General features: G+C 50.8%; 1 protein-coding gene across 20 annotated transcripts in view; it reads left to right on the top strand.

Moving 5' to 3' along the window:
* The window catches only part of DYSF (dysferlin), a 198,668-nt gene that overhangs the window by 6,946 nt on the left and 176,727 nt on the right, over window positions 1-14,995 (top strand). For 7 of the 20 annotated variants that reach the window (XM_036334166.1, XM_036334163.1, XM_036334165.1 and 4 more), the window contains exon 1: window positions 6,206-6,293. The exons of 12 other annotated variants lie outside the window; for them this stretch is intronic. In XM_036334166.1, the coding sequence (XP_036190059.1) occupies window positions 6,206-6,293 (88 nt within the window). Of the gene's footprint in view, window positions 1-5,974; window positions 6,294-14,995 lie in introns of those variants that run through there. One more of the 20 variants, XM_036334147.1, reaches the window with a different exon arrangement.

Raw genomic sequence — 14,995 nt, 5'->3', positions numbered from 1 at the left:
AATAGTACCTGCTTCAGAATGGTTCTGAAGAGTTCGTGTTTCTCCATATAAAGCACTTTGAATAGTGCTTGGCACTCAACACATGTTAACTATTATTACTATTATATATATTTAGTATAACAATAATTATTATAGTTAACATGTATTGTATACATTCTAATTACTGCACACGTCCGAGAAGCCTTGCACTGTCTTTTTTGCCTTGTCAGTCGTACCATCAGCTCTGTTTGTCCATCCACTATCCTACCAGAGTGGGAATAATGGGCCAAGTCGTGAGTGCGTCCCCAGACTCTGGTCCTGTCTCCACTGGCTGCCCCTCCTGGAGCAGCCCCTTCTGAGCCAAAGGCAGTTGTTTATCTGCGTGATGGCTGCCCGTGGCCCTCCCCATGGTGCTAGGACTTTCTTGGAACAAATATCTCTCCGGTGACAGGGCCCCCAAACCTCAGTCCCTCTCCCCAGGCCGACTCACTCTCTTTCTCTACTTCCTGCGTGCCTGTCTCTTTCCAGATTGGTTCATTAGAATGAGTGTTAGCAGGAAGAGCTCTAACATCTATTTTACCCCGACTGTGCACCAGGCACTGTGCTAGTGTTTGGTTCGATCCTCCCAAACACCTGTGTGAAACTGTCATTCTCTTGATTTCACAGAAGGGGAAACAGACTCTGAAAGGGCAAGTCACATGCCTCAGGTCACACAGCTAGAAAAAGGTGGACTGGACGGAAGCCTGGAACTATGAGCCGGTGCTTCCCAGGCAGAAACATAATCATGGCTGTAGCCAGGATCACTGCTTCCCGTGCGTGCATTTTACGCCCTGGTGGACACGCAGGTGCCCTTCAGCCCCCCTGGTTGAATAGATTGGGATATACATGCACACATATTCTTCAATGAATGTGAGGGGAGAGGGCAGACGGATGCATTGGATCATCCATCTTCCTTGAAGGTTTTGGACTTTGGCAAATGTGCCCCGAGGAATCCTGTGAACTCACATGCAGTGTTCACCTCATGGTCAGTGGTGTTGAGCAGAAGGGCAAGGATTGTTTGCTTCTTGCACACCTAATGTCAGGCTTTGGGGGAAAACCGGAGACCTGAGCCCGAGCAGGCCAGCTGGCCCAACTCCAACAGCAAAAAGGGGCCCTGTTAGGAGTACCTCTTCCTTGACTGTCAGGGAGGTAGGGCCCCAACGAGCGATAGAAGAGGACAGGGGTCACAAACTCAGATGTCCATGGGAGCCTGGCAGGTGGCATAACTAAGATGAGGCCAGAAGGAAAAGCACATGCCTATGGGGTGAGTGGTGGCAAGTGGGGTGACTTGAGAAGGGCAATGCTCCAGCCACAGGTGTCAGATGATCAGTGTTAGGCAGAGACTTTGGGTCCATGGTCTCTGATTTTTTCAAGAGAAGCTAAAGTCCAGATCTATATGGGAAATCTCCTAATATTTAATTCGAGTACAATATTGTTCTAAAACATTGTGTTGGTCAAAGACAACGGGGCTATGAACTGGATGTGTCCCCAGGAGACACCAGTGAGAGCATCCGAGGTTCAGTGTTTCATTTAATTTTGGAGACCTCTTGTCCTAGGCTCTCTGGAAAACAGGCAGCCAGTCTTCTCTCACGTGGGATTATCAGTCAGCACCTATCCGTGACTGCATCGATGGGGCGCTGGGGGAGAGCTTCGGTTCCCCGCCCCCTTACTTCTATTAGCAATGAAATGTCATTGAAGGTAACGTGACATCGTAAGTGAAAACGGTTTGCTGTGCAAACTCAGCTTCAAAACAGGTCCCTTCTCCCCTTTGCTATACAACGCGGCTCCTATGTCAGCTCTATCACCTTCACAGTGGGGCTGGCATTGTCAGGGGTGCCAGGGATCTGCTCTTACCTGCGGCTTTTGGTAGGATGAAACCTGGCTGTTAGCAAGCCCTAACTAACGATGTCTCTCTCACTCACATAACAGCTGATATGCAGGCAGTCCTGGCTGGTGAAGTTCTGACTGTCAAGAGCCCCAGGTCCTTCTGGCTTGTTGCTCTGCTGTCCCCATGCTGACAGCATGGTTGGTGGCAGCTCACCATCGCAATCTATATTGTAACTTGGGCAGGCATGCCCCTTCCCTATAAGGCAGTGATGGCGACCTATGATACGCGTGTCAGAGGTGACACGCGAACTCATTTTTTTGGTTGATTTTTCTTTGTTAAATGGCATTTAAATATATAAAATAAATATCAAAAATATAAGTCTTTGTTTTACTATGGTTGCAAATATCAAAAAATTTCTATATGTGACACGGCACCAGAGTTAAGTTAGGGTTTTTCAAAATGCTGACACGCCGAGCTCAAAAGGTTCGCCATCACTGCTCTTAGGACACAACCAGGCAGTTACATACATCCCTTCTGCTCACATCCTATGGGTCATCACTTGTTTTCATAACCACAGCTAGCTGCAAGGGAGGCTGGGAAATGTAGTCTTTCTATGTGTCCACGTAAAACTTTGGAAAATTTCTGTGGAAGAAGGAGAGAACATATGGGAAGGGGACCAGTGGAGGTCTCACTCACACTCTCCATGAAAGCTGCATTCATGATACAAGTCCCCATGGGAGGAAGCCCCCTTGAGCACTAGGCCCTGGTATGATGTCCCCCAGGGCACAGGCAGCTGTCTGATCAGGGAGGAGTCCTGGGCAGTGAACAGCAGCCATGGCTGGAAGTTGGAGGTTGGGATGGAAAAGAAGCCTCAGGAAGTGTCCAGCAGCCAGGCCACCAGCTGCTGCGTTTCTGGTTTACAGAACAGGTGTGTGGAGCCCCTGCTCCTTGGACACAAGCCAAGTGTTTGTAAAAGTCCCTTGGAAGATTCACTGGAAATGTTCGCCTGCAGACTTCCTGTGCTGACTGACAGCAGAAGTACGGTGTGGCAAGCCAGCACGGCCATGACATACTCAGCCCCAGGGTGCCTTATGTGCCAAGCCAGCTCAGCCAGGTTCAGTGAGCCTGAGCGGGGGCGGTGAAGGATGGAGAAAAGACAGACAAGAGAATAAAAGCTGGGTCTGGGTGGGACGCTGTCCTCTCTGATGGAGAGTTAGTGATAGTGCCACGGATTACAGGCCTTGTCTTTATTTTATAGCCAGATTCCACGAGGCAAAGCAAGGGCGTGGTCAAGATGTTTACAGCGTTCTCATGGGTTTTGAGTTTACTCAATTACATGCACCTGAACTCTGTCAAGCCCACATCACTCAGGCATGCGGGGCCACGTGTTCGGACCATAGGTTCGAGCTCACAACTATAGCTGTTGGCTATAATTGTGCTGGGAGGGCTCTGCCCCCCAAGCTGGGACTTGCACGTGGCCATGAGAGGACTGTGCCCTCTCGTTAGTCCAAGGCTTGAACCTGTCCAAACACTGTAGCCGCTCTCCACAGTATAGGGCAGTGATGGCGAACCTTTTGAGCTCGGCGTGTCAGCATTTTGAAAAACCCTAACTTAACTCTGGTGCCGTGTCACATATAGAAATTTTTTGATATTTGCAACCATAGTAAAACAGATTTATATTTTTGATGTTTATTTTATATATTTAAATGCCATTTAACACAGAAAAATCAACCAAAAAAATGAGTTCACGTGTCACCTCTGACACGCATGTCATAGGTTCGCCATCACTGGTCTAGGGCAACGTGTGGTGTGGTGGGGGCAAGGAGCCAAGCCAGGGATCATTGTGAAAATAAAACTATCCCAAATCATCATATCCGAAACGCCCCCTAGGGGGCAGTACTATCCTTATTGAGAACCACTGGCTTAGCCTGATCTTGGAGGGAAGGAACACTGGGAAGCCCAGGACAATGCCCACCACACCAACCCTGGGGGCCCCTTACTATGCACTGGAATGCCTGGCTGACTGAGACGGCCTGGGCCTGTCCCCTTATTGCTAGCCAGACACCAAACAGGTAATTACCCTCATGTTATTCTTACAATTGCGACGGTGCGAAGGAGGAAAAGTGCTGCTGTGCGGTGGTTTGCCACAGGGACCAGCCTAGACCAGGAGGTCAGAGACGGCTTCCTGGGGGCGTGATGTTTAAGCTGAGGCTTAAGGGATGAATGAGGGTGGCCCTGTAAAGAGAAGGGAGAAGTTGCATGGTGATAGTTACTAGATTTATCATGGTGAGCACATCATAAGGTATATAAATGTTGAATTACTATGTTGTACACCTGAAACTACTATCGTATTGCATGCCAACTATGTTTTAGGAAAAAAAGTAGGGCTCACGGGGCCAGGAGGCTGGGAGCCTGAGGAAGTTTTCTGCTGTATAAATAGCAAGTAAACAGAGTGGGGATGGCGGTGGGGTTGTTGTGGGTTTGGGTAAGAAAAGGGAAATAGGAGAGAGGGAGACTGAAGACCCTGGAAATACGGTATAATTGCTAAGCAGCAGTGAGGGCCCACCAGAGTCAGGGGTCACCACTATCCAGCGACAGGAGGCAGGTTAGCTGTTATTCTCCAGCACCCTGAGCGGTTAGTGCAGAGGTGGAGTGGGCAGAGGGGAATTCCACCAGGTTATGATTTCGCCACATGAAAATGCTGGATCCTCAAAATAAGAGAGGAGAAAGGGCGCTGCGGCTTTGTGCAGCAGAATGAGAACTAGTTACTGAATTGAGGCTGAGAAAGGAGCTCAGTGAGGACCTGGGAGGCGGGAGGGGGACCTGTCCGGTGCAAGGCGCAGGAGTATAAGCGTACAGAGGTGAGCAGCCAGGGCCCCTGTGGTCAAGTTCATCAGCTGGAAAGGAACCAGATGTAATGCGGGAAAGCGTGCTAAGAGCTGTCACCCACGGCTCACGCTACAATCAGTTTCCCCCACGGTGGGGGCCAGGGAGCCCGGAGATGGCTGGGGTGTGTGTGTGTGTGGCGCCAGTGGACCCTTGTACTCCAGAGACGCAATGTAATTTGGACGCAGAACCCTGCCCCAGAGATGAGCGACTCCCGGCTGCCCTGAAGAAGGAGCAGAGGCGGGTTCGAGGGCTCGGCCTCGGAGTCTGAGCCGCGGGGCTCCCAGCAGCCGGACCGACCGCCTGAGCTCCGAGCGCGGGAATGGGGCTGGCGGGGCCGATGCGCGGCACGGAGGCTGGGGGTCCCGGCGCAGAGTGTGCTCCGTTGCTCGCAACTCCACGCGCTCCTTCGACGCCCGCGCCAAGTTGCAGTTCCCCCCAGACACACTTTGGTCCCCGAGGCTGGGTCTCCCGGTCCTCCCGCGCCTTCGCTCATCTCTCCGGCGACCCCATTCGCCCAGCGCACTCGGCTTGCCGGCCGCGGGAGCGCAGCACCTGCGCGGCAGCGGGCAAGTCGCACAGAGGCGCTGGGGTTCCGGAGCCTGGCTGGGCGGGGAGTCCCGGAGAGGCGCTGGGGTTCCGGAGCCTGGCTGGGCGGGGAGTCCCGGAGAGGCGCACGGGGTTCTGGAGCCTGGCTGGGCGGGGAGTCCCGGAGAGGCGCACGGGGTTCTGGAGCCTGGCTGGGCGGGGAGTCCCGGAGAGGCGCTGGGGTTCCGGAGCCTGGCTGGGCGGGGAGTCCCGGAGAGGCGCTGGGGTTCCGGAGCCTGGCTGGGCGGGGAGTCCCGGAGAGGCGCTGGGGTTCTGGAGCCTGGCTGGGCGGGGAGTCCCGGAGAGGCGCTGGGGTTCTGCAGCCTGGCTGGGCGGGGAGTCCCGGAGAGGCGCTGGGGTTCTGGAGCCTGGCTGGGCGGGGAGTCCCCGAGAGGCGCACGGGGTTCTGGAGCCTGGCTGGGCGGGGAGTCCCCCGAGGGGCGCACGGGGTTCTGGAGCCTGGCTGGGGCGGCGGGGGTGGGGGGGTGGGGGGTGGGGGGTGGGGGGGAGTCCCCGAGAAGCGCACGGGGTTCTGGAGCCTGGTTGGGCGGGGCGTCCCGGTCGCTGGGGGCTCCCGCGAGCCAGGCCGGCTTGTGCGTCCGCCTGCTGCCCGGCAGAGCTGTGCTTCCCGCGTCAGAGGCGCTGTCACTCGGACGCGGGCGGGGACTCCCACGGGCGCGCGCCTGCCCTCTGTCCCGCCCCGCCCGCCGTGGGGAGGGTCCGCCCAGCCAGTGTCCGGTGTCCTCCCCAGGCCTCTCCCAGGCGTTCGGACTTCTCCGCTGAGGCGCGGCGAAGGCAACAGCTCCCCTTCGGTGGGTGTCTGGGCTTGGCGCGCCCGCTCCCCTCCCGCCCGCGCGCCTCTGCGCTCCCCCCGGCGCCAGAACCATGCTGTGCTGCCTGCTGGTGAGGGCCAGCAACCTCCCCAGTGTGAAGAAGGACCGCAGCGACCCGGTCGCCAGCTTGACTTTCCGAGGTGAGAGCCCCTTGGCCACCGCGCCCACGCGCCCGCGCCACCCGCCTCTCCGCACGCACCGCAGGGTTTGCAGCCCCGGCTCCAGCACTAACCCGAGTCCAAGCCACAGTTTTCTTCCTCTGTCAGCAGGACAGGCATCTCCGCCCTGTCTTCCGCAGGAGGCAGGAGGCGAGGAGGATGAAACACAGCACATTGCCACTGTGCTCTGAGATCTGGGAATAGTGCATGTGCTGTAATATGTCAACAGTTACCACTTAAAAAAATGTTTTCATTGCTTTTTTGAGAGAGAGAGAGAGAGAGAGAGAGAGAGAGAGAAACATTGATGTGAGAGAGACACATTGATTGGTTGCCTCCCACACGCACCTCAACTGGGGCCAGGAATCAAACCTGCAACCCAGGTACGTGCCCTTGACCGGGAATCAAACCTGCGACCCTTAGATGCTCGGGGCCGGCGCTCTAACTACTGAGAAACACCAGCCAGGGCTATGGTCACAACTACCCGATACCCAGAGGGAATAAAGTGCAAGCTCTTATCTGTGCCTGTAGACTGGTGTGCTTTGAATCTTTATTTCATTCATTCATTGGCCTATCTTTATTGAATCTACCAGGTCTCAGTTGGGAGTAAGGAGCATACTAGGTTAGATATGGCCTTGATACAAGGATTTTGAGGGTTGTCAGGGATTTTTTTTTTTTTTATTCAAAGAGCCTAAGTACCTACATGTGGTGCTTAGATAAGAGTACCCCCACCCCCTCTGTGTTTGGGGCAACAAAGGACTTACAACCCCCGTCTTACCAGGCAGCTTTAACCCCCTACTTTAAGGCAATCGTTCCCATGGGTGGAGGTGTCTTAGGAGGGGAAAGGGAAGAGGAAGGATCTGTCAAAATTAAGAGAAGGAACAATGGCTGTGAGTCAGGACCCCTGTTCTGTAAAGAAAGATAAATAAGGAGAGGAGAGAGAGTTTTCCACTTACCAGGATGCATATCCTGTGGTTTTGTGGAATTAAAAAAATATATGTATCACAAAAGATGGTCAGCTCTGTAGGAAGAAATGGCTGGTGTTTTCATGAGGCTTGAAAACAATGGGGGCACTTTCAGCTCTGACCCATGATCTCCATTTGCCCCCCAAGCACCCACAAATACTAATAACCATAGATTTGGCCAAGTGAGAACTATGTGCAGCTTTAATTATTTGTTATGGGGTAATTTACATTGTATTTCTCTTTTGAGAAGTGTGAGTTGAAACATTTTAGAAAACTGCTATTTTCATGAATTGGTGACATCCCTGGGTGCCCACTATGAAATGCAACTTCAGGACAAGGTTCCTAGCTCTCTCTTGTCCATCAGACTTAGCCTAAGCCATTCCTGAGCAGAAATTATGAGGCCACCACTGGCTGGAAAAGAAGTTCCCAAAGGTCCCTGAGCTAAGGGCCCACATCAGCCTAGTTCTCTCAGATGCTTTGGAACTCTTTTGGGTCTGTTCACAGCTCTCTTTCCTTGGTTCTTTTTTTAAAATATATTTTTATTGATATCAGAGAGGAAGGAAGAGGGAGAGATAGAAACATCAATGATGAGAGAGAATCATTGATTGGCTACCTCCTGCACGCCCCACACTGGGGATCGAGCCCACAACCCGGGCATATGGCTTGACCAGGAATCGAACTGTGACCTCTTGGCTCATTGGTCAATGCTCAACCACTGAGCTATCTCAGCTGGGCTTTCCCTGGTTCTGTAACAGTCTCTGGTAGCTACTAATCTCATTCTGCAGATAAGGAAATGGCAATCTGGGGAAGTTAAATGATGTGTCCAGGTTGCGGTTGTGGCAGGGAGCTACCAGTGTTGGAGTGGGCAGTACCCATGAGTCAGGTAGGTGACTTAATAGGTAATCTATTGAGGCCTCCTCTTGGTTGTTGCTCTGGGCCAGGTACCCTGCCTGCATGGCTGCTGTCCTCCCCTAATCTCTGCATGGGCCACTCTTTACAACATCTTACTATTGATGCGCTGACAAGCCCCGAGCAAAACTGAAATATAAAATATAACATATCCGATTGCTCAGAGTCCATTCGTCTTTCAAAGCCCCAGTGCAATACCACCTTCTCCAGGGAGGCACCCAGGATTCCCCTGGCTAGCATTAGTCCCTCCTCTCCGGAGGCACAGCGCCTGGTTAGGTCTGCTAGCCATTCAGTCCGGCAGGTCTGTGCGCAGTTCTCAGCTCTGCACTTAGGACCCTGTGACTCCTTGAGAGCAGCGGCCTGTCCTCCGAACGGGGCACCAGAATGCCAGGGCTGGGTGCAGACAGGTGCTCTGTAGTGTTTGTGCCTTTTCCGGTCCAGCCTCTGGCCATCACACAGTCTGGGACAGTGGTCTTCACGCTTTCCTGTGCCTGAAAGATAAATTCCTGGGTCCCATCCATAGAGGTTCCAAAAGTCAGCATTGGTCACCTACTAATATTTCCATTTTGGAAACACACCTTGGGAGAAATTGGTGGGAGATGTGAAAGGTGAAATCGATGTGGCTTCTCTTTCCCCCCCTCCCACCCTGGTTTCCCAGGGGGAATTCATGCTGGAGTTTGGGGCTGAGCTGATGCTTAAAGAGAGAGGCTGTTAGAAGCGGACCCAGAACTTAAAGATCACTTAGACAGGGGTAGTCAACCTGGCTGCACGTCAGAGTGACTTGGGGAACTTTAAAAATATTCACTGCCAGCCTCCCTGTCCCCTCCTCTCTCTTGGAGGAGGGGCCCAGATACAGGTGATTCTAAACAGACTCCAGATATGTCAGATGTGCTGTCGGGATTGAGAACGCTTGAGCCCAACCCCCCCCAGATGAATCTCAGATGGGACTAGGCCTGCTCACAGAGAAGCCAGCCTCGCTCTGTGCTTGGCTCCCGCACGGGGCCCCCAGTGCATGGGCCTCGCTGGCCCCACTTTCCAAGCAGTTGTTCCCCCAGCATTCCAGCCTCGGATGTAATTTCAGGACCTGCCTCCCAAAATAGACTATGAGCTTTGGAAGGCCCCACCCCGAGGGTACTTTTTTGGTTTCCCTGTCTCAAGGCTTCAGGGTAGAGGTGATTAATGAATCTTTGTCATTCCTTTGTTCCTGTACTAATTAATTAGTTAACTAAAGCTGCCTTGAGTCCTGGGCTATAGAGGTACTTTTGACGAATGGTCTTCGTGAACGAGCAGCTTAATTTCTTGTAGCATTTAGTGATCTGTCTTTTCTTCTGCCCTGCCCATGTGCTGTCCTGGAATGTGATTATGTCCCTCCATTCATGCATTTAGTTCATTGAACACATATTTATTGAGCACCTACTATAGGCTGGGTGATGTTCCAGATGTTGGCCATACATCCAAGAACAAAACCCAAAGCTTAGACTTTCATTTCCTTGAAGTTCGGATCTCCTGTACCCCCACTTGGTGAATTTCTATTGGCTTCCCAGGGCCCACAAGCCAGAAAACTGAATCATTACTGTCTCTTCTCTCTCCCTCATCCCTCCCCATGTCTCTCCAGCTAACCCCACTCCTTTCTCCCCGTCTTCTCCCTTCTATCTCCTGGGAGGTCTCTAGACTTTAGACAGGAGCCTGGGGGAACCTCCTAGAACTGCCTGAAGGCTGAGAGACAACTGAGGGGCAGACCTGACCCCCCTTTGTAGGGAAGGTGGGCTAAGGAGATACTGGGTTCTCTGAACCTGGCTTTTTAAACATTAGAGGTGACTTTAAAGCATTGAAAATAGCCTTCTGCTTCCTTTTTGAGAACATAATATGCACTCAGTGTATGAGAGGATATACGAGAGAGGGGTGTGAGGCAAGAGTAATAAATGGCCCTGAACCCTGGCACTTTGAATTAATTTTTAATAATTTGACATATACCCTCTAAGATTTCTTTCCCATTAAAAAAAAAAAAGCCATTTTAGTTGTGAAATTTAAGACCCAAATAAAGGACTTAGAATACAAATGTATGCTTTAATGCAGGGGTTCTCACCTGGGGTGATTTCATTCTTTAGGGGACGTTTGGCATTGTCTGGAGACATTGTGGGTTGTCATCACTGGGTGTGTGTGTGGAGGGAGTGTGGTGGTACCCACAGGCGCGTGCTGCCACCGTTGGCAGCTAGTGGGTAGAGGCCAGGGATGCTGCTAAACATCGTGCAGTGCATAGCCCCCTCCCACAAGAAATATCCAGCCTCAATGATTATGGTGCCCACATTGAGAGACCCTGCTTTAATGGCTAAATTAGGAAGGGCATACCCACATGTATCACCCAGGTCAAGGAATGGAGTCTTTGGGCCCCACCCTCCCACCAGAGGCCTCCAGACCCCTTGCCTTTCTCTCTAGACTCTCTAGTCTAGAGTAATAGCTTCTCTCAAAGGTTTGTCAACTTACATTTTCACTCAGCAGTACACCACGGGCATTTTTCTCTGTCAGTCAGTATTCTCCACACCTTTTAAAAATGCCTGCATAGTATTTTAATGTGTGGGTGTACCATAATTCAGTTATACAACTTCCTATTGATGAATATTTAGGTTATACCAAATGCTTTTTAAAAAATATATTTTATTGATTTTTTACAGAGAGGAAGGGAGAGGAATAGAGAGTTGGAAATATCAATGAGAGAGAGACATCGATCAGCTGCCTCCTGCACACCCTCCACTGGGGATGTGCCCACAACCAAGGTACATGCCCTTGACTGGGATCGAACCTGGGACCCTTGAGTCCGCAGGCTGACACTCTATCCACTGAGCCAAACCGGTGAGGGCGATATACCAAATGTTTTATATTTATAGTCGATACCTAAATGATACTGTCACTGTTAGAATTATCCTGGTGTCTAAATCTTTGCCCACATATTTAATTATTTTGGGGGGTAAATACCAGAAGTGACATTGCTGTGTCAGAGGTTTACGTATTTAAGGCTTTGCTGCATTTCCCAAATTGCTCTCCTGAAAATCTGTACCAACTTTACCCTCCCATCAGGGGAGTATGGGGGCTTGTTTTCCTATACTAATCCTGCTAACATAAAGCATTATCATGCAAATCTCTTTAATAATTTCTTTGGTTCAAATAGCATTTGTGATATTTCAAAGTTATTACCTATTTGAATTTATTTTTACTGAATGCTTTTTAAAAAAAGTTATTGATTATTTCAGAGAGAGAGAGAAAGAGAGAGGGAGAGGGAGAGAGAGAGAAACATGGATGCATGGGCCCTGGCCTCTACCACCTTGATCGGCTGCCTACTGCATATCCCCTAGTAGGGATTGAGCCTGCAGCCCGGGCATGTGCCCTGACTAGGAATGGATCTGGCAACCTTTCGGTGCATGGTACCACACCCACCCAACCGAGTCACACCAGCCAGGGCCCGAATTGCCTTTAATTTACCCATTAAGAGAGGGCTTCAGGGCTTGTCTTTTTCTTAATTAGTTGCAGTGCTCTTTATATGTTAAGAACATTAAAATGTCATCATAGGTGTTTCGAATATCTTCCCCAGTTCTAATTGGCCTTTTGAGTTTCAAGATTACCCCTCTCAGAGTACATTCCACCACCGCCCCTTCCTTTCCTGGCTGCGTGTTTCCGGGAAGTGTGGTTTCAGTTAGGATTTAAAAAGATGGAGATGGAGTAGGAGTTCTTGAGGGTGAGGAGGGCAGGGCTTCTGCTGGGCAGGGCGGGAAATGACAGCTGCCCAGCTCTTGGGGCGCCCAGGCTTGAGTCAGGGCAGAACCTGTCCTTTGTGACGGGGGCTCTGTGCCAGGATGCAGAGCAGACTGCCCTTCAGCAGAAGCCAGGGCTGCCTCTTCTCCTTTCAGCTGCCGCTGCCTTTGGTGTTTGCTGACATTCTGAATGTCTATCAGGGTCTTTGTCTGATGGGTGTTCTAATGAAGTGTCAAGAAAGGGCCCAGTACAGAGCAAGTCCTCAGTAAACAGTGAGGAACAAATGAGAGGCTGCCTGCAGGACCTGAAGGCTGCCCAGCGTCCGGCAGCCAGTCCTTCACCCCGGACAGAGACAGCTGTCTCTCTAGGTGCCTGGCACCCCCAGCCAGCCACGCACCCCTGTCCGAACCTGAGACATCCTCTGCCACTCCCCCTACCCCCTTCCTCACCCAGACACTGGCCTAGACCCAGCCCCACAGCCTGTGTCCTCTCATCTTTCACCTGGACTTTAAAAAAAATTTCGTGGTAAAATTTACCATCTTAACCACTTTGAAGTGTACAGTTCAGTGTCACTAAGTACATTCATACTGTGTGCAACCACCACCACCATCCATCTCCACAACTCCTTCATCTTTCCCAACTGAACTCTATGCCTGTCAAATAATATCTCCCCCTTCCTCCTCCCCAAGCTTATTTCACTTCTATAATGTCCTCAAGGTCCATCCATGTTGTAGCTTGTTTCAGAATTTCCTTCCTTTTTAAGGCTGAATAATATTCCATTGTATGTACATCTCACGTTTTGTTTATCCATTTATCTGTCAGTGGACGCTTGGGCTGCCTATATGTTTTAACTACTGTGAATAATGCTGCTATGGATATGGGCATATAAATATCTCTTTGGGTCCCTGCTGGATTTTTATCTAGCCTGCGACTGTCCCTGTTTTTAGTCCACATGCTCCCAGGTGTGGAGACCCCTAGGCCCCTCTGCCTCTAGCACATCCCTCCAGCAGAGTAGCTGCACTTCTTACATGGACATTCAGGGCTCCCGGGGGCATGGAAGTAGAAGCTGCGGGCCCTCCTTTGGCCCCAGGGCTGGACCAGATCAACGTGGGGGGCAGCATGCAAGGATGTGGTTGCCAGGATGCTGGTTCAGTGGGCCAGCCTAGGCAATATCAGGTCTTCTCCCCGACACCTTCAGCTCCAGGAAGTGGGGTTGCTTCTTTGTCTGCTTGGATATGAGGGCAGGGTGGCTGTGGCATCTGCACCCCCTTTAATTAATCCTGCCGCCAGCCTTGTACCAGGCACATAACAGGTGTGGGAAAAGATCTGCACACTTTTGTACATCATTCCCCTCATGAAAGTCAGTGTCCCTCACATACTAGGGACAGCAACTCTAAGTGTTGAGTTGTTTCACTTCTTGGGGCCTTAAAACTATTTTTACTGTGGTAAAATATACGTAACAACATTTACCATTTTAACTATTTTGAATAGAATTCAGTGGTATTCAACACATCCACATTGTTGTGCAGGCATGCCCGTTATCGACCTCTAGAACTTCTTTATTATCCCAACTGAATCTCCACACCCATTACATAACAACTCCCCATCTTCCTGCCCCCGCTCCTGGTAACTTCTGTTCTACTTTCTGTGTCTATGAATTTGACATTCCGGGTACCTAAGTTGAATCATATAATATTTGTCCTTTTGTGTCTGGCTTATTTCATTTAGAATAATGTTCTCAGTGTTCATCTGGTAGCATGTGTCAGAATTGCCTTCCTTTTTAAGGCTGAATAATATTCCATTTTAATGGCTATTCCACATTCTGTTTATCCATTTATCTGTCCATGGACATTTGGGCCTTGGTGCCTAGAGATGCAAAGGGAAATGGACCAGTATTCCTCAGCCTTTCCTTAAAACATCCTTCGTCAGGCATGAAACTCCCATGGTACAGACTGTGGTGTGCGCCCTCAGTGAGCACCCTGCCTTAGAGTTTGTCTTTTTTTTTTTTAAATATATTTTATTGATTTTTCACAGAGAGGAAGGGAGAGGGATAGAGAGTTGGAGAGTTAGAAACATCGATCAGCTGCCTCCTGCACACTCCCTACTGAGGATGTGCCCACAACCAAGGTACATGCCCTTTACCGGAATCGAACCCGGGACCCTTGAGTCTGTAGGCTGACGCTCTATCCACTGAGCCAAACCGGTTAGGGCTAGAGTTTGTCTTCTCTGTGATCCCACCAGCCCCAAAGATCCCATTGTCATCAGTGTCCCAAAACCCAGTGTTTCGTCTGCTTCCCAAATGTATCGTTCCTTACCTTTATAATTGAGTTGGGGGGCGGGGGGCGGGGGGAGGGTGTCTGTCCTGTCTTGGCTACTGGAGATTGACAGATGGCTGTGTGCTCCCTTCCACACTCTAACCCCTGTGTGTGTCCAAGCCCTGGGGGGCTAACAAGCATCTTGGGCCTCTGAAAGGTATCTGTCCCCACAAGATGGGCCCAGACCACTGGCGGGCACAGTACCCTGACCACTAGTAGGGGGGTATTACCAGGTGGTGAGCAGAAGGGCTCCTTATGCAAGGCCATGGCCACATCTGACCTTTAGGTAACAGGATGTATGTGGGCTCTTGCCAGTGGAGATTGCTCAGCCAGGTGGTCTCCAGCTGGGACAGGATGGTCTGGCTTCTTACCTGTCTCTGTGGCCCTCCTCACTTCCCTTCCCTCAGCCCATGGTCATTATTGGAGTTGGCTTCCGTGGGGGACCAGGACCGTGTTCTACACCATTCCTGCCACACACCTTGGCTGTTGGCACTCAAGGGCTAGGATGGTGATTTCTTTGTTCTCTAGTTCTCCTCGGACAGGCAATATTTTCAAAGTTTTTGGGCTGTTACATACAGCAAGACTTAGATTTTATATTAAGTTGCGGTATACCTACATAAATATATATGTGAAAATATAATCAAAAGTTTTAAGTAATAGTACTTTTCTGACAAAAAATGTACTCTGAGATTTTCTTCTCTAGTCTGCCCTGTCATTAAAAAGACAGATTGGTCCACTTACTCAACTGATG

Source organism: Myotis myotis, unplaced genomic scaffold, assembly GCF_014108235.1.
Source record: "Myotis myotis isolate mMyoMyo1 unplaced genomic scaffold, mMyoMyo1.p scaffold_m19_p_14, whole genome shotgun sequence".
NCBI classification, from domain to species: Eukaryota; Metazoa; Chordata; class Mammalia; order Chiroptera; family Vespertilionidae; genus Myotis; species Myotis myotis.
Note: the sequence above shows the minus strand (reverse complement) of the source record. Positions and strands in the feature narration are given on the sequence as shown.